The 26597-nt window shown below is 38.9% G+C and overlaps 1 protein-coding gene across 3 annotated transcripts; it reads left to right on the forward strand.

Annotated features, from left to right (window-relative positions):
- Positions 1-500: 500 nt before the first annotated feature.
- On the forward strand, positions 501-26597 carry trim46b (tripartite motif containing 46b). 3 transcript variants are annotated; one of them, XM_041809320.1, is made up of 14 exons: positions 501-519; positions 599-677; positions 1525-1639; positions 6774-7035; positions 7175-7364; positions 7770-7968; positions 9514-9660; positions 10528-10623; positions 13810-14063; positions 16130-16251; positions 16983-17321; positions 20757-20986; positions 24729-24796; positions 25426-26597. In XM_041809320.1, the coding sequence occupies exons 3-14, from the start codon at positions 1547-1549 to the stop codon at positions 25865-25867; spliced, it is 2442 nt and encodes an 813-aa protein (XP_041665254.1). In that variant the 5' UTR covers positions 501-519; positions 599-677; positions 1525-1546; the 3' UTR covers positions 25868-26597. The 3 variants fall into 3 exon arrangements, with proteins under 3 accessions (XP_041665254.1, XP_041665256.1, XP_041665255.1); XM_041809322.1 differs by having other exon boundaries at positions 1525-1627; XM_041809321.1 differs by lacking the exons at positions 501-519; positions 599-677 and adding an exon at positions 1237-1366.

The following is a 26597-nucleotide window of genomic DNA, read 5'->3' on the forward strand; positions in this document are numbered from 1 at the left end:
AAAAAAATCAGACATGAGTTGCTTTAAACTGCAGCATGAGCATAGCCTTCAAGTGTGGGATTAGTTTCATAGAAAAACTATTTACTATAATGACATACACAGATACATTTTAGGTATGTTTACATTGTGTCCTTATTTGAGGGAATCAACAACATTTTTATCATTATAACTATATTTTTACTTGGCTGCACAGTGGTGCTTTTGCATTACAGTTAAGGTCCTTGGTTCTGCTATAAGCCCAAATCAGTGGAGGGCTGCAGGGACAGTTGACCTTCTTGAACCTTGTCCCATCTCCCACAGGATCTCTGGAGCTCACTCACAGTGTCCAATGGGTTCTTGGTCACCTCTCCGACTAAGAACCTTCTCCCCTGAACTCTCTGTTTGGCTGGGCAACCAGCGCTTGGAAGAGTCCTGGTTGTGCAAAACTTCTTCAATTTAAGAATTATGGAGGCTACTGTGCTCTTTGGAAATTTTTTGTAGCCTTCTCTCCTGCTACATTACTGTCTCTGAGCTCTGCAGGTAGTTCTTTTGACCTCATGGCTTGAGTTTTGCTGTGATATGCATTGTCTCACAATTCAAACATTTAATTTCACCACAGGTAGACTCCAAGGTATAGAAACATCTCGGCAATGATCCAGAGTAATCGGGGGAAGCTGAGCCAAATTTCAAGTGTTTCTGTAAGGGGTCTGAATTCTTACGTCATATTTTAATTTTTAATTTGTCATATATATGCAAAAAAAAAAAAGCTAAAATTATATTTCACTTTTTCATGATGGGAGTACTGAGTGTAGATTAATGAGAATATAAATGTTTTTAGACAGTAGCATGAGGCTGCAACATAACACTGAAAAGGTGAAGGGGATCTGAATACTTCATGAATGCACTGTTTATTTTAGAATTATAAGTGAACTTTGGAACTCAAGGATTAAATTAGATATTCTTAAAAAGTATCATGTTATTTACAATGTAAACTCTTGTTGGAGAGGCCCCCTTGTGAATTCAAGCCCAGGGCCCCATCAGACTTCAGAACCGCCACTGATCACTGACGTCACTGAACGCCATTAGTACAGTTATGATAATTGATAATTTATAGCTTTATGTTTGTACACCTTACCAAGGGATCCAAAGCTGTTAAGATTCAGTTTTCATCTCCTTTGACATCGAGCTTCAGTCCTGCTGCGGCCACTTCATTTGAAGGCATCCGGTGCAGGATGGGAAGGGTGGGGGGTGGGATGTCTGCGTGAGGAATAAAAGCTACAGGCATCTGCTAGTATTCGGCGTGGATATACACTGACAGCAATCTACAGAAAGACTGATCCTTCTTTTGATATTATGCTGTTTAGAGCAGCTTTTCCTGTTCAGCTTCGTACGTAAAAATGTTTAAATTCGACGTCTTTTGAAAAATAGCTTCATTTTTTTAACACACTGTTTGACCAGACGGTTAATATTGAATGAGTGAGCATGAAGTGAGCATTTATTTATTTTAAAATTTCTTTAACATGCACCATATGGCGGATGACCCAGATACATCGAGGTTTATATCCAGATGATGAAAGCAGGAGGAAGCATTTTCCTTAAAATGGCAGAGATGGATCTGAAAACGGCCACATCGACAATGGAAGCATTGGTTCGTATCAGTGTGAGTACTCTACAACATGTCTGTCTGTTGCTATTTTACCTGTGCTTGCTAAAGTACTATTTTTATGAGTAGACAGAAGGACGTTGTTTTATAAATGGAGAACCACATGAGCGGCACGTCTCCAACATTTCTCCAAAACACTGCGTCTAAATTTTACCTACACCCAGATTAAAGGGTGCCAAATCAAAATGGAGCCCACTGCCGGTAAAAAAACACGTTATTTGTTTTTCCTGGTTCTTGCTAAGGGCTTTAAAATAAATATCCCAAGGTTCGTTGTGTTCCCATGATGCTGCTGGAGGTGCTAAAATGGCTCGGTGCAACAGCTCGTGCTACATAGCCTGTTCCTCTTAAGAATGCGTGAAAAAAACGTGCTTTCTTTGATGAAATAAAATTTAACTTTTAAGCAATTACACATGACAGCTGAGCGTGAGCAAGAATAAAATGGCACGTTTCTTTTTTGGGTTCACTGGATGGTGGTTTCCATGGAGACAAGATGCAGGATTGAGCTGCTGCTGCAGAGGCACGGAAGGGGAAAAGTGTGCGTGTTTGTGTACGTTGATGCTGCTGCTTGTAGCCTCGGTCGTTTCAGGGTTAAATACCCTACATATTTGCAGAGATGGTCACAGCAAACAATGGCGAACCGGCTCGTGCACACATCGCAGCATCTTTCTGGTGAATCCTACCGACGCCAGACACTCATAGCTCGAGGTGGAAAAATGCCTCAAACCCCTCCCCTCTTCTCGAGAGACTCTTGATGCAGGCAATGTCCACGTAGTCTGCTGCCATGGCGCCTAGATTCCAGGTGAAGGTAAGGATGCGCTGTCGCATCGCTTGTTTTGCGCCTTCACCGCGCCGTGCTCAGCGTTAGCAGTGCGCATCATGCATTATTGATGCATATGACAGAGCTACGATTCGTCGTTGTGAACATAGCATGCTGGTAGACTGAGATTTCAAAAGGCTAGATTGCTACATGAGGAGAGAATGAAGAAAAAGGCCTGAGTTGACATTGGGGAATGACACAAGGAGGGGGCTAGGGGAGAAAGTGGGTTATATTAATAATCCAATTATTTCAATTTAATGCCTTAATCTGGGTCTGGGCAGCCTTATTCTGTCTCATCATGCCTGTAGCTGTATCACTCTATTTGATGGAAGGTGTGTTACCTGGCTGTGTAAATTCAGGCCTCTTAATATCAAGAGGAAACGCTGTAATCTTCTGTATATGATTCAATGATCTCACTTCTATAGACCATTGTTGTACGCTGTGATGATCTTTATGCTGCGCCTGAGCTCACCCCTGTGACAAAACTCCCAAAAGCCCAGATGCAGCACAGTCCGTCACTCTGTCTCAACCTGGTTTTGAAGTTGACTCACAGTGTCAGTGATGTGGACTGTGTGCCTTCGCTGGTGTTGGGTGAAGATGGAGGAACAGGTCCATTTAAGTACGTCATAATTTATGAGGCTGGGCAGACTGGCTGTAGCTGTGAAGTCACAGGTTTGTGCAACAGTCAGCATGTCCTTTACTGTCATTTCCATGTCCTTGAGCAGGACTGTGGCATGCTATGTGCTCCTGAGGGCAGCTTTAAATCTCTACTTAAGGCTTTATATAGCCTGAAGGTAGCAAAGGTATAGCTACGATAGCAGCACTCTCTTAAACACAAAGAAACAAATCTATAATGTGAAACTTAGAGGTAAAACCTGTTCGTTGTGATCGGAATTGTATTAACTGCTGTGTCTTTGCTCTCTGTTGAATGCCATCTTCCCTGAGCTTCTATTAAGGATGCTCCGATCTCTCAGTTTAACACCAACATCAGCCAGTATTGGCCCTGGTGACAAACATCAGCCAGTAACAAATAATGTGCCAAGGCCAGATATCACTTGTTATCAAGTATCACTGTTTTAGAACGTAGTGGCTCACTTTATCTTCAAAGCTAACATAGCTACACTAGCTATGAAATCAGTGTTACCACATAAGTCAATGTAGCTATGTTAGCTTTAGCAATGTAAACTTGAGAAAACTAAAGCCAGCATTACTACATAGATAATTTAGCTACATAGCTAAAGCTAAGCTCATGAAGTAGCTCTACGTAAACTACATAGCTATGTCACCTACACTACCTATGCAGCTTATGTAGCTATGTTACCTACATAGCTTAAGGAGCTGCTTTGTGAGCTAAGTTCTAGATGTTAGCTATAGCTTACACAGCTAACATATCTATGTTAGCTATATTTGCTACATTAGATGTTTTTGTGGAGGAGTGGCTTTTTCCTGCCAGCAGACTGTTAACTGGGCTTCTTTATCCATTTTGTATTCAGTTTTTGCAGTCTAGGTTTTTTTAACATTTGACTTTTGGTGTCCTAGCCCTTACCTGAACCCCTTAATCTAACTCCAAACGGAAGTTTAATCCGATTTTATTTTGAAAGTTTTAGTGTGTATTTTTGTTCTGACTGTCTCACATGAACCATCAGGGATGTACAGTCTGCAGCCAGACACCTCTTGAGATTTCTGGAGGGGCGTGAAAGCTTTGTTCTGCTCTAAGATCACCAAAATTAGATTTGCACATAATAACTACAATCAAAGTAGGACATTTACTGGATGGATAAGGAAACAAGGTCTGTTGGTGGGATCAAGTGTGTGTAGGCCTGTTAAATTTCGACATTATCACTTAAAGCTATAAAGTTAATGTTAATTATTGACAGCCAAGCATTATTTTTTGTGTGGGTCCTAGGTGGGCTCACCATGTTTTAAGATACAAGTCGGAGGGCTCTAAGGAAAAAGGCCAGACCAGTAACTTAGTAGGTCTTACTACATTTATGATCTTGTTCTATAGCAAAAAGGGAATCATGATGTACACTTGTGGTTAAAATGTAACACACACTGAAACATTTACCACACATAAAAAACCTATGGACTAATAAAAGCAACACAGCATGTGGAAAAGTGATCATTTAATCTAGATTATCTTGTTTTTATGTTTGTGGTAAGACAAAATCATAACTGATATTAACACGGATTGATAACCTAGCACTAGAGTAGAGTATGAAATATATAATAAAAGACAGCAAAACTGGAGCATATAAAGGTGCTATTAAGTGGTTGGATTTAGGTGCAGGGCTGCACCATGAGGGATGCACCCTGTGCAGTGTTTGAATAATTAATGTCTGATCTTTATACATATTTCACAAGAATGATAGCCTAGGTCACATGTCCGACTCAGCTTCTCCCATTAAGCCCATCACTCTAAATGTCTCCTTTAATGTTTCTAGTTATGAGTGTCAGAGCAGAGGAAACTTGCTCTCTAGGATTCCTCACATTTATAATCTTATTCTCTGTGTAAAAAGTTAGAGTCAAATCAAATTCTCACAAATTTAAGATAATGAATTATGTCATATTTTGATGTTTGTCTACTTTTGTTTAAAGCTTCTGTGAGGAATTTTTGTTGGCAATGGAAATGACTCACACTGATACTGATGTTTCTTTTTGACCATCAGTGATAAGCGTAATATTCTCTTTCAAGTTATTTTTATACCACTGCTGAAGGGTAGGTTTCAGACAAAGGGAGTTAAAGCATGGTGCACAACCAGACTTGGTTTACATTTCTCACATCAAAGATCCATAGTGAGTGATGCAACTGAGTTTTAAAAGAAAGCTACTGCAAAGCAAAAGTTCCTCACAGGAACAAGAGTATTCTAATAAATACATGCTTATATTTCTGTTGTTAGGTACCTATTCTAATATATTTCAGCCTCCAATACTGCCATCAAATGTTGTTTCAGGTATCAGTAAGTTCATCTACCTATGCTCCAATCTGATGCTGTAAAATGTTTATATTAGCCCCAAAATTTTTAACTGTTTTGGTCAAACAACATCATTTATTGTTTTACAATAACAAACTACTACAAGTTTGCAAGCAAAGAATGGAATGTTTTTGAAGAAACTGTAAAAATGTGCTTTATTCAATCAATAACCTATAAAGCCTTGTTTCCACAAATGTATGGTTATGGAGGAATTGCTGCGTTCCATTTAATTCTGGTAAACACATAATTTAAGCTACTTAATGGTGAAAAAATGACACTAGGAGGCATCATCTATGTATTCAGGGATGCACAAACATCAGTCACATGCCTTTGTGGAAACAAGGTATTAATCCCAGAAGCTCACCTCTGTCGCAGTGGTTCCCAAAGTGGAGGTCTGATGGAGGTTGTGGGATGCTTTCTGAAAAAAACAGACATTTTAAATGATTTAAAATAGTATATCATATCCATTATTGTGAAATATAGTCTTAAACTTAGTTCAATTTAAAATAAAGCTGTAGTTATTAAGTAAGATTTGTGCTTAAATATAAGTAATGTGCAATTTAAATGTAATTTTTTACATAATATTTTAACAAGCCCCAGGGAAGGTGGTTGTCCCCAGTCTCTGACATGGTTATTTTGGGGGTCAAGGGCTGAAAAGTTTGGAAGACCTGCTCTATCAGGGGGCTACTTGGAATTGGTCCCTAGTCAGGTCTAGGAACTGGAATTGGTTTCCTTATATTGGCACTAGGGATGTTCTTATGAGACTAGTGTCAAAGATGATTTAACCCAAATATAGATTTAGATGATCCAATTTGTCTGAAGGTATGAAAATACTTAGAAAACACAAACATCTAAACACTGGATCACAGAATGTATGTATCAACAATGTCGTATTGGTTTGTTGAGTGTGGCTGTTGTTCTAAGCTAGTTAAACTTTGATACATAAACCTTACCCTAAATGCATCTTCATCTCTATTCTCTATATGAAATAGAGCCATACCACTCTGAGTGTCCATCCATCCACTGAGCTGGGCCCAATAGCTGGTCTTCAACAATTATAAGTCTAAAGCTCCGACTAGCTGTGCCAACCTCAGGCACAATGTTTGACTGACAATGAGGACCAACTTAGAAATATAGTTATATAACTTACTAGTAATTCTGGGGATGAAAAGCAAGGGGGATGATAGGTAATCATTTAGGTCATCCCTGATGCCACCATCTTTAACTGTCTGAAACAAGGATACTGAAAGTTCTGTTTTGCTATCAGTAGAAATAACTTCTTAAATATTTGTTTGGAACCCTTGTTCATCCTAACTTCTTGCCTCTTTCTCTCTCTCAGTCTAACATGAAGAGCCTGGAGCGTGAGCTGCACTGCTCTGTGTGTAAGGACATCGTCAAACAGCCCGTGGTCCTGCCATGCCAGCACAGTGTCTGCCTCCTGTGTGCCTCTGAGGTCTTAGTAGCAAATGGCTACCCTCCTCCAGAGCTCCCCCCTGAGCCGAACTCCCCGGCCTCCACGCCCAACATGCGCTCACCCCGTCAGGCCCGCAGGCCCACACCTAAACACGAGCAGAGACCTATTGACCGCGTGCTGCGGGCAGGTGTGACAAACCTCTTTTTAAATCTTTAATATGTTTTAGGGTAGAGAAGCGGAGAATTCATACATGATTTGTGTGTAAGATTACCTGGAACCTGTTGTAGGTGAATTTATTGATCTTTGGCTTCTCTGATCGGATTCAGGCCCCCATCCGCCCTCCCCATCCATGCCTCGGTCTCCAGGATATGGGTCGTATCCAGGACGACGACGCAAGGAGGGCCCGCCTCTAGTGATGCTGTTCCCCTGTGTCCCCTGCGGCAGAGATGTGGAGCTGGGAGAGAAGGGCCTCACTGACTGTTTGCGCAACCTCACGTTGGAGCGGATAGTGGAGAGGTAGAAACAACACACTGATACAAACGCTTAATGGTGTAGAATAAACAAGCAGAGGTAGGTGCAAATAAAACCACTCTCAGTGATCTAACCCTTAAGTGCTTGGATGGCCTGAATAACTGAAGATGTGGGAACATTTCCAGTCCTGACTGTAGCTATTCGGCTGCAGCTGAGCTGTGGAAGAATCCTGCAGAGCGTGCACTGACACTGTAGCTGTCATGGCTGACTGTGTGCTTCCTTTGTGGAGTAGGTTCTTAAACACTTCATCACCAGTTAAATAGGTCTCCCTCTCTAAAAGTGGTCCTTAATATTTGTCTACAGATCTCTCATGATAGGTAATCACAGCAGAGCATGTCACCATAAGAGTTTAAAGCATAATCAGTCTGTCTGTTCTCTCCCCCTCTTCAGGTACAGACACACAGTGAGTCTGGGCAGTGTGGCGGTCATGTGCCAGTTCTGTAAGCCTCCCCAGGCTCTGGAGGCCACTAAAGGCTGCGCTGACTGCAGGTCCAATTTCTGTAATGAGTGTTTCAAGCTGTATCACCCATGGGGGACGCCACGAGCACAACATGAACACATCCTGCCCACACTTAACTTCAGACCAAAGGTGAGACTCTAATTATTATTCTGTATATTTAAAATAGCGTGTCTAACTTCTCTTTAACTCCACTTTTTAAATTAAGTAAACAGAGTAAAGACTAATGATTTGAAAACATTTTATCTGTTGTTGTAACAAATGACATGCTTCAGGGGTCAGCTCTGGGACCACTTTAAATCTTTGTTTTATCAATAATATTGATTAAAATACTTTTTAACATTATATTTTTTGTGTAGATTATATTGTACTGTACTGCTCAGCATCCTGTCTTAACTAGGCTGTTTTCCAGTTACAGCTTGCTTTTATGGGCCCTAATTACCTTGTATTACAAAGTAATTTTGTAAGTGGTAGTTTTCTAGTAATAAGGTGGTATTTCACCAAGCAATAACTCAGAAATATGGTTATATTAACAAAGTATTTACCTAGTAATGATGTAATAATAATGTATTTTTTATCAAGTAATTCCTTGTAATATTATGGCAGTTCTCCTGTAATTATGTGGTATTTTGCCTCAACCCCCCCCACCCCCCCACCCATCATCAAGGAGACTAAAATTAAACTAATGTAATGTAGTTTTTGTTGGGACTTTCAAAATCCATAAAATTCTCTTATGTGGGCAAATCTGTCAAAACACAAAGCATCAGCAATTTCTCTGCATCTCAGTGGTGGAAACCCAGAGTGCAAAGAACACACTAGTTATTTGGCACCAGATTAAGGCCAAGAGAATAAATGTTTTTACTAAAAGAAGAGACTAAAATGTAAGAACCTTTTGTGGACTAAAACTGGACTACAGCTATAAATGATAAAAATGACTAAAATGTGACTAAACTAATGAAAACTTTAATCTCAAGGGTAAGACTGACACTAAAATTTACTTAACACTGCTTAATTTTACATAGTTAATTCTTGGTAAAAATTTAACTTATTATTAGGTAATTGCACCTTATTTGTGAGAAATTACAAGATAATTCCACTTTAACTATACAGTTACAAGATTACTAGGGTCAACAAAAAAAAGCTCTGCCTTTTTAATTCATACTTAAATAAAATTTTATGAAACTGGGGGTTTTAATCATAAAGCACATCCAAGATTGTCCTGAGATTTTGAATCTTAATGAGTTTTGTCTTGGTTAAAAAAAGTTTGATAAATATTAAAATAATTAAAAGTCTTTGGTTCAAAGAGATAAGTCTCCCTGTTAATGAACATTTAGGTCTAACTTGTTAAATCCTTAAAGGTCTATGACCACTAAACTGATAATAAAACTAAATCATAAAACAATTCATCAGGTTTCATAATTAAAAAAAAAACCTGTACCTTCTGTAGTTTTTCCTAATTAAACACTCTCACATGTTATAATTGTATTAAAGACTCAAATTTTTTTTACATTTCATTAAGAAATTAATTGCAAATTAATTGTGATACAAAAATGTAATATTATCAAGTTTGGACTACTCAGTAAAAAAATCAATTAATATTAATTTGTGTTGTTCCAATTGTGTCTAAAGACACTTCGCAAAAAGTCAACTTAGTTTCACATCTTCTCTTGTTCCCAGGTTCTGACTTGTCCAGAACATGACCAAGAGAAACTGCAGTTCTACTGCAGGTCGTGTCAGCGGCTGCTCTGCCCTCTCTGCAAACTACGCCGCATCCACTCCGGACACAAAATCCTCCCTGTGGCACAGGCGTACCAGGCCCTGAAGGTACCTCTCTGACTCTGACATTTCCTGAACTAGATTTAAAAATCTAGTGCAAAATGGATGGTTTAATACACAGTTTATACACAGGTTTACAGTCTAATTCAGGGATGTTCAAGCTATGGCTGGTAGTCCATTTTTAATTGGCTCAGTGCAAATTCTAAAATGAAAATGAATCAAAATAGTCGACATAAGAACATGAAGCTTGTGCTTGATTGCATTGTACTTCTTTGTTTTAACACTAGGTAATGCTGCTATGTTAATTCTGAAAACAAACATATTGACTTCAAGGATTTGTTGCTGTTTTTTTTCCATATCTAAATTGAGCTGACAATTAAAATAGCAAACACAATGATGACCAAAACAGTAATTATATTTTGTTTCATTATGCCCTGAAAAGTAAAGACAAGGGATTATAGCAGCATATAGTACCATGAATGAGGCTCATTTAATCCACATAACATGTGATTTGTCTGCATGTGGCCCTCAGTGAAGAACTGTTTGGACACTCCTGGTTTAAAACCTCAAGAAACTGACATTTACAAGTAAAGGAATCATTTAAGAAAAAGTTATCTTTTAGATAAATGTTAGGGGATATTTGAGTATATTTTCACATTGAAATGACCAACATTTTAGATTTTTTTTACACCATACAGAATAATATTTATAAGATTGTGTTACGATAACAGCATGCATTTGTGATTTCTCATTCTCTTTATTTAGATTTTAGTTATAGAGTAAATTAATGTTGTTTTAAACCAAAAAGACACCATGACTTTATTATTTTAAACTGTATGCCTTATAAGTATCTGTGTATAAATCACGGACAAGCAATGAACTGCTGTGCCTCTGTTTGTGCTTTGTGTTTGACAGGAGAAGATTACAAAGGAGATGAACTACATTTTGTCCAACCAGGACACAGTGCTCAGTCAGATTACCCAGCTGGAGAGTTCCATCACACAGACTGAGGTGATTAATGATTTAAAATGGCAAAATGTTGCTTAACATGGAATTAACACCAGTCAGGATAATACCGCAAACACCCCTAAATAATACCACAAAAACGGCTATGTTTCTGTTAGGGCTGGGTGGACAAAAAGTCATATCTGGCTGAATGGTGTTACACATTTATCTTCATAATTTGTGTAAAAAAATAACATATGGTTGTTACAATACCAGAACTCTAAATGTTATTATAATAATAGCAAAACTGAAACAATGCAAACCTTTTTGATGCCACAGCAACTAAACAGAAGTCTTTGAAACACAATGATGGGTAGTTTTTTCTTTATTATTATCGAAATTCACAGACAAAGTCCTACACATAGTCTGTACTTAAAAACCTTGGTAACCTATCCATTGCCACGTTTTTTTCACAATAATTAAATCTGCAATCATCAGTGGCATCAAAAAGTTTGGAAAATTCATGATTTTCATTCATAATTTAAACTCAAAGAGAGAGAGAGCTGTTTCTAAATTTCACAAGTGTATCGGCAACATTTGGAAAAGTTTGTGAAACTGACAAGGAGCAAGGATTTGCAGATTCCTTTCACTTTTCCAGATGTATCATATTTGTGCAATTATTGCAGCAAGCAGGTGTTTGCCTGCTATGTTTGATATTTTAAATCAATTAATTAATTTCTAAATTTAGGGTGTTTGGGACTAGGGATGGGCGTTTGGAAGAAACCTGCCAACTCGAGCATCTATGATGTTAATGATCAATTAATTGATTAATCCATATGTATGTATAAAACATACATGGGCATATATATATATATATATATCTATATGTATGTGTGTTTGTGTATATCATTTCCCTATATAAAAAAAACAGGTAACTAATGAGTGTGTTTCTCAATGATTTATGTATTTTCACCCTTCGAAAGCCTAGGGCTCTTAAACATAAACAAGGCATGGTCCCACTCACAATGTTATGACGGTAGATATTGTTGTGCAGTGCAGAGTAAGACGTGTTTAGTCTCTTTATTAATTGCCAACATCAGATCGACTAAATTCCCAGTGATTGACCAAATTCTTAACGACCAATTAATCGATCATCGATTAATTGTTCCCATCCCTATTTGGGACTTCTATTTTTGTTGCTGTGGTACCAAAAAGGTATCAGTACTATAAAAATGGTCACTAAGTAATAAAATGATAATATTCCATTTAGTCTTATTAGTTCAAATAGATGGGCACCAGTTTAGCTCAGTCAGTAGACCAGGTGCCCATATCCAGAGGTTATAGTCTTCAAAGCAATGGCTGCAGGATCGAGTTCCGGTTTTGTGACTATTGCGTTGAGGACTGTAGCCTGTCTTTCCCCCTCACTCTCTCGCCGTGTTTCCTGTCTCTCTTTGGTTATTCTATCCAAATATTTGCAAAAAAGCCCAAAAAAATAATCTTACACAAATGATTCAGATAGATTATGTTGTAGAAAATAAGCATATTCAGTGGTTCTTACTGTAAACAGTCTTTTTATTGACTATTTGGTCTGATCTTTACTTCAAAATAATTATTTAACATTGCACCCACCAATGACCAGAGGAAGTCAGGAGGACCATAAAGCAGTATAACCTATGCTGATCTGAATGATATTGTCCCCATGTCTTGTTTGAAAATTACATCAATGTATCTTCAAAACTCAAACACTGCCTTGTTTCTATTGATTGATTCAAACTAGACAGGGACAAGGTAACAACTATCATCCCCTCTAATTGGCATAAAAGCAAGTTAATGATGAAGAACAGAGTGAAACACAGCTGCAATCATGGCTTATAATATATTTATCTTATCATTTCACACCAAGTAAGCACTTGCAGCCTGTTTCTGTTGGAAGGTTTAAATAATAGTTAATAGATCTATTCTATTAGTTTATAAATGTTTTCTAATGGCCTTCATCAGCTGCTTGAGTTTTCACAGATGTTGACAGTATTGACAAATAATACAGTGTAATTCTTTTAGTAATTGATTTCAATCAATACTTCATTAAAAAAAGGCAGTACATAATACATTTACATCTACACTGCACTGTAACATTAACTACTGTCTGTTAACCTCCTTAGGCTCTTTTGTTTGAAATGTATTTTTAGTTCCTTGTGGGACCCGATAAATATGAAACCTAAGCCCTGTCTTTGAACAGGAAGTAGTTTTCTCTTAAAAAAAAGATGTCTACATATGAGGACACCAGGCTTGTCTTATTGTAAAACACATTTTTTGATGGAAAAAAAAAACATTTTGATTGTGTTTGATTGGGTAAGAGGCAGGGTACACCCTGGACTGGTCACCAGTCAATTGCAGGGCTGACATATAGAGACAGACAACCAGGCACGCTCACTCTCACACCTACGGCCAATTTAGAGTGATCAATTAACCTAACGAGCATGTTTTTGGTAGCGGGAGGAAGCCGGAGTACCCAGGGAGAACCCACGCATGCACGGGGGGAACATACAAACTCCACACAGAAAGGTCCTGACTGGGAAACAAACCAGGGACCTTGCTGTGAGGCAATAGTGCTAACCCCTGCACCTCAGTAAGACCATTTGTGAACTAAATTTCCACTAAGAGTTCTGTAGGTTTTTGAGATGTCCCAAAGCATTAAATAATCCCCCTAAAGTCCCCCAAATTTCCAAGACATTATGAAAAATAGTGCAGACAGCACCCTCTCATCTGCCTAAAACTATGTGTGATGCACATCGGCAAACATACCAACCTATTTGAAAACTTTAGCTGGTGCTCTTTTTGATTTGTGCCAGCTTCTAATTAAAATATTACTAAATGTCAGAAGGTCTTGAATTCTTTCAAAGTTTGGGTTATTTTCAAAATTATAATTATATATTATATATATTATAGTAGAAATTGTGCATTTTAAAACTTTAAGGTGTATTGCAGCATCATAAGTCTGATATCCATATTGTGTAATAATCAATGTGTTTATAAAGTAAACATAATTTTATAAAATATTAAAGCCAAAGTGAGAAAAAAACAAGCACACACATTATCCTTTTTGATGTTTTGTCCCCCAGCTTGCTTATTTTCTTGTGGTTAACAGTTCTTACAAAACACCTGATGTATCCATGTTAATTAAAATGCTGTCGGCTTGAACAGCTGGGTGCTTCTAAATACAAAAACCTGTCCGTCTGAATTTTTCACCAACAGGTAAACAGTGTATCAGCCAGAGAGCAGCTGGCTCAGAGCATCAGGGATCTGACGGCTGCCCTGGCCGAGCGCCACGCCTCGCTCACCCAGGCTCTGGAGGCGGCACGTCAGAAACGAGGCGAGGCTTTGGCTGCTCAAGTGGCCGAGCGCCGGAGCTTGATGGAACACGCGGGGCTCATGGCGTTTACCCAGGAGCTGCTGAAGGAAACAGACCAGCCCTGTTTTGTGCAGGCTGCTCGCCAGACTCACAACAGGTTTCACATTTGTTTTTGTCTCTGGCATTGCTCTATGACTGACCAGAACAATCCTTAATTCTCAGTCTGTGCTTGATTTAAATTGCTCAATTTAAGATAACCACTACCCAGCAGAGGTGGGCTGTGGATCTGTACTTCACAACTATCAACAGTCAGCACTGAGGCTTGGAGCTCAATTACTGTAACAGTAGCTAGCAGGAGTGGAACAGATGGATGGAAATAGCTATGCAAACTCAACTTCACTGAGTGCTGATTGAAACAGTCATACAGGATGACAGTTAAGCCTGCTTTCTCCCAAAACAGACAGGCCCTTAAAGAAACGAGACTTATATTCTGGATTTTGTGGTAAATAGCTTTGATTTAGTGGCACAACTCCACACTTTATTTTTGAATTTTCAATGAATTTACATAAAATCGTGCAAAGTACTATGATCTGTATCATGTGTGGTCCATTTTAATATGCATCCCTACTGTGACTGCAGGGTTTGGGATTTCTGGTTTCCACTTATGTTTAATTCAGTCGGGACCACTTTGTCAAAAACACACGATTTGCATTTATAAATATTTTTCTTTATCAGCAATTTTTAATTAGCACCTAGTGCTGTTCTGCACCAAGCAGGAATAGCACATGTTACTGCCTTTCCTGTGCCTACAAGGAAAGCTGTGGCAGAAGGAGAAGCAACAAAAAAACCCAGAGCAGAGCAATCAGTGACAACAGAATGGCATTGACTACATCATAAGCAGAATAGAGGACGAGCTGGGGTGGAGGAGGGTTGCAAAAAGTGGCCAGGCTAGAGCTAACGTGTGGCAGCATAAGTGCAATTAGCCAGTAGCGAATCAGCCGGCCATCAGCTGAAGAGGGCAGGAGTGTGATCAGCTGATATTGATCATATGGCTTGACTCTGTGGCCTGCTTCAACTAATACTATATGCTCAAATTATGGAGGTGAGCTAATTTGAATTACATTCTTTCCTGAGGGAATCTATTTGGCATCCAATGTGCCCACGAAAAAAACAACTCCCCTCCGTTATATCCAATGCAATATTTTCATCCAGATTGTGCCACAAGTATGTTAACAATATAACTTTTGAAGGGGATTTTGAAGAGACTGTATGACCTAGCTTAGCTAACAAGCTGCTAACTAGCAAACAAACTGTGATGACGAGTCATACATTTATTAGCTTCATAGGAAATACAGTAAGATGAATCACTTTGATATTGCATCTGGCCAAAACCTCATATTTCCATTCAGTTTTTTCCATGGATCAGTTCTTGAAAAGTGGTGATTTTGGAGATAGGAGGTTTTGGCCAGATGGCAGCAATATGAAATGAAGTGTGACCTGTCAGTTGATATGAAGTGTTGTAAGATTGTCTCGTCACTTTTAAACATATCTATAATTCAAGTCGAAGTTAGAAGGAATAATAAGATTAAAAAACTGGTTCGTTAACATAAACAAACATAAGATAGGCTAACAAGTTAGCTTATCTTAGCTTGTTTGGCCATTTGTACGTACTTTAAATAAACAGTTTCTCAAAACATGCTGCATTCCAGGCAATCCAACTTCTTCACATATTCTTGATATGCAATATAAATCCTGTTTTAGTTTCAGTAATTACCCTAATGCATAGTACAAGCTACTGAAGGGTTAAAAACTAAAAATGGTACCCTCTTTCCATGGCTTCAGCTAGTTTTTTGGAATGAGGTTTCTATCAGTCTTAAAAAAGTGCACTTCCTTGCCTTGGACACTTGGAGGCATCATTTGTATATTTCTTTCATTATGAGGAAAACAGGTCACTGTAGTTTGTTAAAAATTGCGCACCATCCTGCTCTCAAGAGCATTTATTTATGTAAGTTTTGATTGATCTGCAGCTGGAAGAAATGCTTAGATAAAATGTCTATTCTAAAACTGCAGTGGATTTGGAACTAATAAGAAACACACAGCATGACGCCAGCCTTATCAGTTTTAACATGTCATACTCCTCCTCTCAGCGGTCTGTCTGAGTGGGAGTCAAAAGTAAACACTGATCCTCCTTTACTCCCTTCTCTCTGTTTTCTTCTACACCAGGTTGAGCAAAGCGATCGAGAATCTGCAGCATTTCACTCTGGCTGCTGATCCGTCCTTCAGACACTTCCAGCTGGACGTCTCCAAAGAACTCAAACTTCTGACGGAGTTGAACTTCATCCAAGGTAAGAAGGTGGAAAGAGGGACATGGGAAGTGGGTATGACTAAAAACACAAGATTACTTTTTAAAATTTCCCTTGTACAATAAACATCATTATAATAGTAGGGCATCATCACAGCCATTATGATCTTGTGTTGGAGGCCACCAGCCACATCCTTAAGCAGCCCTGCTTTCTCATCTAAACAAGGCCTTTGTTTTCACAATATACTCCCTGATAAATTAAACAAGTCGAGAAGCTACCAGCTAAGCCCTTAAACTAGTCAGAAAAATGATCATTTAGACAATAAATCCACTCAAACAGTGATTTTCTCATCCTTTTCCATGCAATCAGTTTTCTCTCAAACTCATATTGCTCCCCCTGCTGGCCGTTAGAAATAATGTATTGAAGAGTGAGTAATTTATCATTTACTTTGCCGATAAATTTAATTTCTACTCTAGATGTATGGATTCAGGGTTGGGTAGGACCAGATGGCATTTTTTTTGGTTGTTTTGTTTTGTTTTGTTTATTTGTTTGTTTTTGTTTTTGTTTTTTTGGGGGGGGGGCTTTTGTGGGAAAAAAATGGAGAAATATTACTGATGTTCACTCTACTTACTGTACTACACCCGTAAAACGAATGAATAAATCTATTTAAAAAAGAAATAATGTATTGAAAGTAGCCTAGTAAAGATGGCAGTACATTAACTTTGAACTTCTAGATTTGACTAATTAATGTAAATTTTACTATTACATCACAGCTCCCCAGGCTCCAGTGATCGATACCCAGCGTACCCTTGCCTACGACCAGCTCTTCCTGTGCTGGAGACTGCCCCCAGAATCCGCCCCCGCCTGGCACTTCTCTGTGGAGTATCGCCGTCGCGGTGTGGTACCAGGAGGAGCGTCTAGAGGTGGGATCAGAGGAGGATTGGCGGCTGCCCGCTGGGGCTGGCAGCGATTGGATGAAGTGAGTGGGAGCAGCGCTGTGATTGACAGGCTGGAGATGGACAGTGTGTACGTGCTGCGGGTGAGAGGCTGCAACAAGGCAGGCTACGGCGAGTATAGTGAGGAGGTGTACCTGCACACTCCGCCTGCACCTGGTGAGACACACTGAGGTGTTGTGTAATTCTGATTAACAAGTAGTGACTTTGACTTTGCCACAGGGGAAAAAAGCACCCAATAGAGGAGCATAATAGGGTCATTATTCAGTAGAGTTGGTAATAAACAGTGAAAAATGGTTTTAACTTTACTTTGAACCCTTTATGGTTTTACACAAAGTGATTCAAGGTTATGAATCCCATATCCAATGAATCAAAAACTAATATGCAAAGAAAAATAAAGAGAGTTAAATGTAGGGATGCCCTAATTGATCAGCATTCAATCATTATTGGGGGATTGTCATTAAAAATATGTGATTGGTAGATTGATCAACTGTGGTTAATAATCTGGTGACTGCAGCTGTGAGAAGCACCGTGTTTGCAGTAGAGTATAATTGCAAAGGCTGACTGAATTGCCGGTCAATAAGTATGAAGCACATCAGCATTTTAAATCAAATTAAACTGAAATGAAGCACCTTCGACTGTCTTCTTGAAAAAATACAAAAAATGTGTAAACACTGCTGATCAGATCAGACGGCCTCCTCCATTAAAAGCAGACAGGATTAAAGCTCCTTAACTTTGTAGCAAGTTCTTCTTGTTAAAAGTAGCAATCAAATTTAAAAATCTATATTGAATGCTGCAACATAAAAGCTAGCTAGCTAACTAATTAAGGTGACAAACATTATATTATTATGACTTAGGCAAAGGTAAATAAGACTTCATTATGATGGTTTCAAATGTAGCTTTGAGAAAAGTTTTGCTGAAAAACTATACAGTTATGTGGATAGAAATTTGTTTCTTTTGCGAGTTGGAATAATTTAATCAGTTGGACAATACAGCTGAGTTATTGTTGTGAGACTTATTGCCTGTTATTTATCCAGACTGTTTGCCTTGTTTGGCCTCTGAACCAAACCATAAGGGAAGTAATGTCAGACATCACAGCAAGGCCATAATGTGCACAAACATCAGGATGCCAGACAATAATGTCGAAGAAACAGAGAGAAGTTTAATATAAAAGAATTTAATAATTGTGAAAAGAAACATAAAATAGGTAAACAAAAAAAAAGTGGGGGAAAATGTGGCAAAAATGGGAGATATTTTTTGGGTCTCCCTTGAAAAAGGGATTGTTGATCTCAATGGGAGTAACCTGATTAAATTAAGGTTAAATAAAGAAGCAATAGTGGGGCAGATATGGGTAAAAAAGAGTAAAATGAGTTGAAGTGGCAATAAGGGGAAAAGGTGATAAAAAATTGTGAAAGCGACTCTAAAAAATGGTAATAAGTTGTAATAATGGGTTAGAAGTGGCAAAAATAAAGAGGTGAAATTAGATTTAAGTGGCAAAAATGGAGCAAAATGGGCTTCAAGTGGAAAAAATGGGTAAAAAATGGCTAAATAGAGCAAAAGGGGGAAAAAATTGGTTAAATGTAGGAAATAGAAGTGGCAAATATGGGCAAGAAAGCCAAGAAATGTGTTAAATGTAGTAAAAACATTTTTCTTTAATGGCAAAATTGGTAAAAGTGATAAAATAGGGCAAAAGACTGCAAAAAAATGATTAGAAGTATCAAAAAAAGGTTTTTTAAAATGGGGCAAAGAAATGACAACCAAGGGTAAAGTTCAGAAAAATAGGTTAAAAGTGGCAAAAAGAACTAGCAACAATGGGTGGAAAAAGTGGTGAAAATGGTTAAAAAGTAGCATGAGTAAATAATTCCAACATCAGACAAGACAAACAAGACACGGCCCGTTCTCTGGGTTTTTCAATTCTCTGGGCAGGCCTGACACTACATCTATGAGATACCAGGGTACTACAGAACTAAATAATCCAGCTGCAATATCGAGACACAAATATGATCAGCATCAGCTGAGGATCAGCAGATGATCACTAATAGATGACTGATATCGGTATCATCAGCAAGAAGACACGATCAGGGCATCCCTAGTAAAAAGTGATCAAATGTGACACACTGACAATGAACACAGGCCTGTTATAACCATGTTATTACAGGGTTATGACAGGCATTCCCAAGACATTGAGATAAAATACAAATGGAAAGAAGAGAATTTAATGACTTATATATAGGATTTAAACAGATAACAATGATAAAATTATATCAGGCTACACAATGGATAGAAAGCAGTTACTGTGCCAGGGCCAAAATCATAACTCCATTATTTGGAGGATAAAACTTTAGGCTGATTTTCTAGTTTAAGGGTAAACCAGCAGGATTTGAAACCTGAGATATTGAATTGAGCTAGTTCACTAAGGTCCAGTGGTACAGGCTAACATGATTATTGGCCCTTTATCGGTCTGTGGAGTCTCAGTCAGTATTATAAAATGTCTGAATCAAAAGAGCATGATTGTCTCTGCAACGTGTTTAACCAGACAGTGAAAAAGGGGTGAGTGCATTCTTCCTTTAATTCCTGGGTTAATGACTAATATCAATTACAATCCATGTCACGTGTTTGAGAGCTACACTTATATCTGGCAGGCTGTTGGCCATTCATCTGCACACACCTATTTTTTTATCACACTTTGAAAGCATTATGATGGTTGCCATGTTGAGCACTTAATAATTCATTCTTTTTTTCCTTTCTGCCCAATCCCATCTTCCTTTTTTACATTTTTTCACCTCTTCTTCCACTTTCAACACATCCTCACTTTCCTCCTCCTTGATTCTGCATCTTTCTCTCATGTTTTATTCCCATTTCACAGCTTTGCACTTGTCATCCTCTTCTGCGCTACTTCAACGCTGCCAACCTCCATGCCTCCTACAGAACGTAAGAAGTGCATTCATAACTGTTGACCATCTCTGCTCCTCCATGGTACATGATGATCTCTTCTCTTTTCTTTGTGTTCATCCCATGCATCCTCACATCCCATGAGCCCTCTGTCTCCCACTCTTAAATGCGATCTGTCCAAGTTGATGAGGTTTGCAGTTTGTTAAGACATTGGGCTTAACAACATGGATCACACTCAGATCCAGGGCTTTAGAATTGGTTGAGTTCAGTGATTGGTGGATTCCTTGTGTCCCTGTAGGCTTTTTTCCTCCTGCTGTATCGTATGTTCTCCCTGTAAAATGTTCTGCCTTTGGAAAAATATCTGCACTCCCTACAGACAGAGCTTCTTTGTGATACCTTCTGTATTTTTATCCCTGAGTCATCAGTTTATAGATTGCTGTCCCTTATTTTATGCCAGCGCTGGTGGGAGGAGGTGCATGCCTGCTCTCTGTTCTCCCGACTCTCTCCTCTCTTTTTGTATTCTCCTCATTTCTCTCGTCCCGACTGCTTTCTGACCGTAAATCTGCTGCCTCCCAAACTTCTCCCCTTACTTCTAAAATCTTCTATATGTCCTTTTTGAATACACTCGTCTCTTTGTCCTGCCTCATATCTTCTCCCTCCCCCTTTCTCTTTGCTTTTTCCTCTCTCCTCCTCTCCTCACAGTGTTAAACTTCTACCTGGACTCTCGCTGGGGTCTCCATGCAGACCGCCTGGTGGTCAGTAAAGAGCAACGCTGTGCTCGCAGCGTCCCTGGTCTGTCTCTGCTGCAGGCCGCTGACCACGCCCTTACTTCCTGCCATCTAACCTCAGATCTCTTAGTGGGGGATGTTGCAATAACGCAAGGAAGGCACTACTGGGCATGCTCAGTAGAGCCTGGGTCCTACCTGGTGAAGGTAAGAAAACCCTCCATGTGCATACCAAACCCACTTGGTGACACTTTATTTTAGTGAGCCCTATAACCAAGTAATTCTATATTACTAAGTGATAATTATCCAGTAATTTCCCAAGAACAAGGTGTAATTACCTTGTAATAACTTGGCCTTTTAAAAAGTAATAATGTAGAAATATGGTAATGGAAGTTTTTACCAAGAAATGATGTATTAATTATCAAGTAATTCCTTGTACTACTGTGGCAGTTATCTGATAAGTAGGTGGTATTTTACCCTAATTCTAACCCTTACCCTAACCCCTGACCCCTAACCATGACCCCTAAACCCTCTACTCCTACTCTTAACCCTAAAATTTGCCCATTAGGGCCCATTAAAATAAAGTGCTACCAGCCATTCTTTGAAAAAGGGAATTGCAGTTTGGTCTCAAGTTTTCATTTAAAACAATATACTATATGTTCCAATGGATTATGGATTTTTAGACCATGGTTCTCAACTGGTCGGTTGGGACCCAAAACAGGGCCACCAAGCCATTTTTAGTGGGTCATGGATGTGATCCTGATAAAAATGTATGGCAAAAAGTCTATGCTGTGCTTTTCTTTGAGGGAAATGTCTCCACCTCTTCATTCTGTTACAGCTTCTTTTCTGTCTTGAGTCCAAACTGCCCCATTTTTTATCATCTCTGATGACTCCTCTTGCAGACCTTTCATATGAAGCGCTGTCTCAGTCAGAACAGAATACATGCTTAAACTCAAAATCTGATTAAGCTCCCATGTAAGGTTAAGGTAAAATGATGATACCAAAACTTAAGTTAAAGCCTAATCTGCAAAACCTTATCATGAAATGTTTAATAAAGTCAGGTAAACAGTCTGCTTACAGGAATAAAGCTTATCCTTCATTAAAACATTCTAACACAGCAACTGTAGCTCCATTAGCTGTGCTACATAGCTTATGTAGCTAAAGCTAAACTAACAAAGCAGCTATGTAGGCTTTAGCTACATTTGCTGAAGCTCATGTGACTTAAGCTTACATTCTCAAAGCTAACTTAGCTACATCAGCTAATGTAGTGATGTTAATTACGTAGCTAGCATAGCCATGTTGCTTTTGCTAAGGCTTGTGCTAAAGCTAACCAAGCTAAAGCAGGCTACTGTCTGTGTAACTGGCTCTAAATGTGTTAATTCATAATTTCATCCCCGTTAGAGCTCTGATCTTTTTCTTTTTTTTTAAAATGTATGACATGTTACCTAGTCTAATGTTTGTAGGGCGGGTGTTTCATGAATGTAACTGCCAGACTTTGTTTATGAATAAAGTTGAATTTGTTAAAAAAACATCTAAAACTAGAAATAAGTTGTACGGACAAATTACAGCATTTCTGTTTCTGTTCTCACACGAACGGTCTGTGAGACAGGCCGCCAGAGATATTTTGTTGGCAGCCAGGCAGTCTTGAAAACTTTTGGTTATGACTGGAAATTTTAAGAAATTTTGGTTGCAATTCGTAAGGACTTGGTGGTGGGTCCTGATTCAAAACAGTTGAGAACTGTACACCAGAAGATCAATTGCAGGATATTGGAAAAAAAGACTCACAGACCAAATGTTACACATGGGGTTTGGCAAAAGCTAATAAGTTTTCTTAAAGATGCAGTGAAGTTTATAAGAAAGGGGAAACAGGATATGTTTGAAAAGATGCAGGCACCATTTGCTGCCTCTGCAAAAAGCTTTGATACATTCAATAATGAAGAGGAGGAATTCTGATCTTATCTTGCAACATGGTTAAATGAATGTATTCAGTTTAAAATGTTATGGTCTATTTAAACTAAATTACTAAGGTTCAAAACACAATAGCCCAAAAAATAATGTATAAAGGACACTACATCAGGCTGAAGCTGAAAGAAAAATGTCCAAGCTTGTAAAAAAATGCAATAGATGAAAAATTAACCAAAAGGGGCTGTAAGCACACAGTAGATTCAGCCAGAGCATGAGACCATATGAGACCTGTCTGTAGAAACCATTTTACACTGAAAAGTTTGATATTTAGGATTCAAGGTCAGCAAGGCTCTGACGTGTTAGGGAACAATAAGGTAATGATTTTGACACTACATGCTTGGGGATTATTCAGACAAATAATTGTGTGCAACAAACCTCAACTCAAGAAAAGCCATAGTGCCCTGATCATCAGAGGGGGCAGATCTGGCCTGAAGTTAAGCTTTAGATCATGTAGTGTTTGGCCAAAAAACTGCTTGCAACCTCCAGCCCAAACAAAAATATCAAAAGCCAGCAATGTGGACATTTGTGGGGAAGAAAAAAAGGAGCAAGTAAAACTGTTTGGATAAAAAAATAAAGCCAAAAGAAACAAGAGGAGACCAGAGAACAACCTCCTCACCAGCCCTTTGTCCTGGAGACTGTGTCAGCTTTATGGTCCTCTCTCTGCTCCTCTGAAAACAATTTCCTCCACTCCGAGTGCAGGTCACACTCAGGTGTGCTACAGTCAGAGGGAAGAGGGAGACCAGAAAGCCAGGGACAGGGATGAGAGGCTGCAGGCCAAGCCACATGTAATGATAAAATATGGCTTTATGTCTACAAAGTTTGTTTAAGTAGCATTCATCTGCTTGTTGTGTTTGTTATAAAAACATGAATAAAATCCTAAATATTTAAATGGAAAATAATTTTGCAAGGACTGATGTTAAACTTTTAAACTACTGAGGTAGGCCTGCATGATAAGAATTATGCAATAAATTACTTATTATTGTGTTAAATATGACGAGTCATTAAGGTATAAATGTTTGAGAGAAGATACACTATGGACAGAAGTATTTGGCTGCCTGACCATTACACTAACAGGGACTGTAATGACATTGTATTCAAATACATGTACTTAAATATGGAGTTGGCCCCCTTTTGCTGCTATGACACCTTCAACTCTTCTTAGAAGGCTTTCCACAGGATTTTGGAGTGTTTCTGAAGAAATTTGTGCCCATTCATTCTGTAGAGCATTTATGAGGTCAGGCACTGATGTTGGACCAGAAGGACTGGCTCGCAATCTCCATTCCAGTTTCCAGTTCATCCCAAAGGTGCCCGATGGGGTTGAGGTCAGGGCTCTGTACAGGCCTGTTAAGTTCTTCCACACTGAACTCATAAAACCATATCTTTATAGTCCTTGCTTCGTCATGTTGGAATAGAAAAGGGACCTTCCCCAAACCACTGCCACAAAGTTGGAAGCTTAGCATTGTCCAAAATGTCTTGGTATGCTGAAGCAGTAAGATTGCCCATCGAAGAGAAGTGGCCTAGCCCAAACCCTGAAAAACAGCCTCATAGCCTTATCATTCCTTAATCTAACTTCACAGTTGGAAAAATAACAATGAAATTGTGATTAATTGTGCAGCCGTATTTTGAGGTTTAATTTATGAATAATTCAAACCTTCTAATCCAAACTGTGTCAGAGTGGTTTGATCTGATTCGCCAGTTGATGCAACACAAAGCAATCCAACTGGAATCAGTTTAAGCACTCAGAAAACCAAACAAGTTATTTTATTGTAAAGACAAATATGTTTGGAGAGATCTACTGGGCATTGCCCCAAACAGAGCAAGCTTGTAACAGCATGTTTAGTTTGGATTTCAGTCTACAGTTGTGGTTAATGCCATTATTTGTCAGCCTCATTTATATAAGTTAGGAAGTTATGTAAAGATTTGTTGCAATAGAAATGTTAAGTCTATTACATTTCTTTTTGTATTGTTTCTCCTGTTTTCAAAGGTTGGAGTTGGTTTGGAGTCTAAACTGCAGGAGTGGTTTCACCTCCCACAAGACATGGCAAGTCCTCGGTGAGTAGTTACAGTATGAAATAAGAGACTGGCAGACAAAAGTGATAGAAACAACAGTGTGGAATTAGAGGTGGAAGGCACTTTATTGGCATTTATTATGTGCTTTCATTACAATAGATTTCAATAGCTCAGGAATAATCCCTATTTATCCCACATCTTTTAGGTCAGTGGTTACTAACCTGGAAACAAATGTATATTGGCCTGTTTTATTGGGATTTTTCACAGAAAAATAGTAAAATTTATGCTAATCTTTGATATCAATGCATAATTTCTTTTCCACGTTGGTCCTCGGGGTGGGGCTCACATGTTTTTTACAGTACAAGTAGGGGTGCTCCAAGGAAAAAGGTTGGGAACTACTGATTTAGGTTCTTCCCTTTCTCAAAGATTTTACTTTAATGCTTCTAGTTGAAAAAATTTCAGCTTTTTTTCACGTTTCAGAGGGCTAAAAGCTGTCAACTCAGCCACTGAATAGAGATCACTTTTACTCCTGGTGTAGTCTAGATGCTCGAATATCTAAATATTTTATCTTCCACTCTGTGTGATAGTAGACAAAAAAGGAAAGCTAAATAAGGAGATGACTCATCCTTGTGCTTTCTCACTCTCTTTTTCAAACTGCACTCCCTCTCCAGCTACGACCCCGACAGCGGTCATGACAGCGGAGCAGAAGATGCACTGGACTCGGCTCCACCCTTCTGCTTCCTCACTATGGGGATGGGGAAGATCTACCTGCCCCAACACAGTTACCACCACAACAACAACCACGGCAGCGGCGCCCGAGACCCCATCAGCAACGGCCCCTCCTCGCCTACAGGCGTCACCTACCCGCTGCCACCACGGCTCGGCGTGTGCCTTGACTTTGAGAAGGGTAGGGTCACCTTCTATGACGCCCATTCCCTACGGCCTCTATGGGAAGGCCACGTGGATTGCTCCGGTCCTGTGTGTCCGGCTTTCTGTTTTATTGGCGGTGGGGCGCTGCAGCTGCAGGAGCTGGTGGCAAATCGCAACGCAGATCAGACTCCGGTACGGAGGGTGACCATCCAACCACGTGTCTCCAATTTAAACAACAACTGATGGAGCTCAAACAGTCATTTGGAATGTAATTGTGATGTATTTACTCAGCTAGAGCGAAAAGTTAGAAATCTCAGCGATTTTGTTTTGTATTTCATTTTCTTTGTACAAGAAAATGTTTCTATAGCAACAAATATGCAATGTAATTAAGTTTTTTACATTTTTGTTACATGCAGTTTTGCAGGAATTATTGCTTAAGTAGTGTCTGGGATTTCCAGCACTTTATATGTAATAAAAACTTTGACGCTTGCTCTTGTAGCCAGGCTAAACTGCATACATTTATAAAGCTAATGTAGATTCAGCATCACACATTGTGGTCTTCTCTGTAGAAGCTTCTCTGTCATTCCACATCCAACATGTTAAAATCTTTTAAATCTATTATGTGAGTAAAAAAAAAAGAGGCCTCAACTATTTAAATGCTTATATGAGTGAACTTGTAATAAACCACAGAGATTTCTTTGCTGTTGGTGAACACTTTTCTGTAATTTACGCATTATGATCCCAACCAAAGTTATTGTTTTCTGGGATGTAAATGCGGTAAATTAGAGGTAGAAAGGAACAATGAGGCAATACTGTAATTACAAGCTCCAATTATACCTCTGCTGCACAGCTAATCACTGGTTCCCGCCGTTCTGTTTGTGCTACTTTGTATTTCAAATACATGAGTCTGAAGGCTGTGAGTGTGTTTACTTTCCCCACGCATGAGTACGTGTGCGGTTTGACTGACAACGCT

The sequence above is a fragment of the Cheilinus undulatus genome, linkage group 16 (assembly GCF_018320785.1).
Source record: "Cheilinus undulatus linkage group 16, ASM1832078v1, whole genome shotgun sequence".
In the NCBI taxonomy this organism is placed as follows: domain Eukaryota; kingdom Metazoa; phylum Chordata; class Actinopteri; order Labriformes; family Labridae; genus Cheilinus; species Cheilinus undulatus.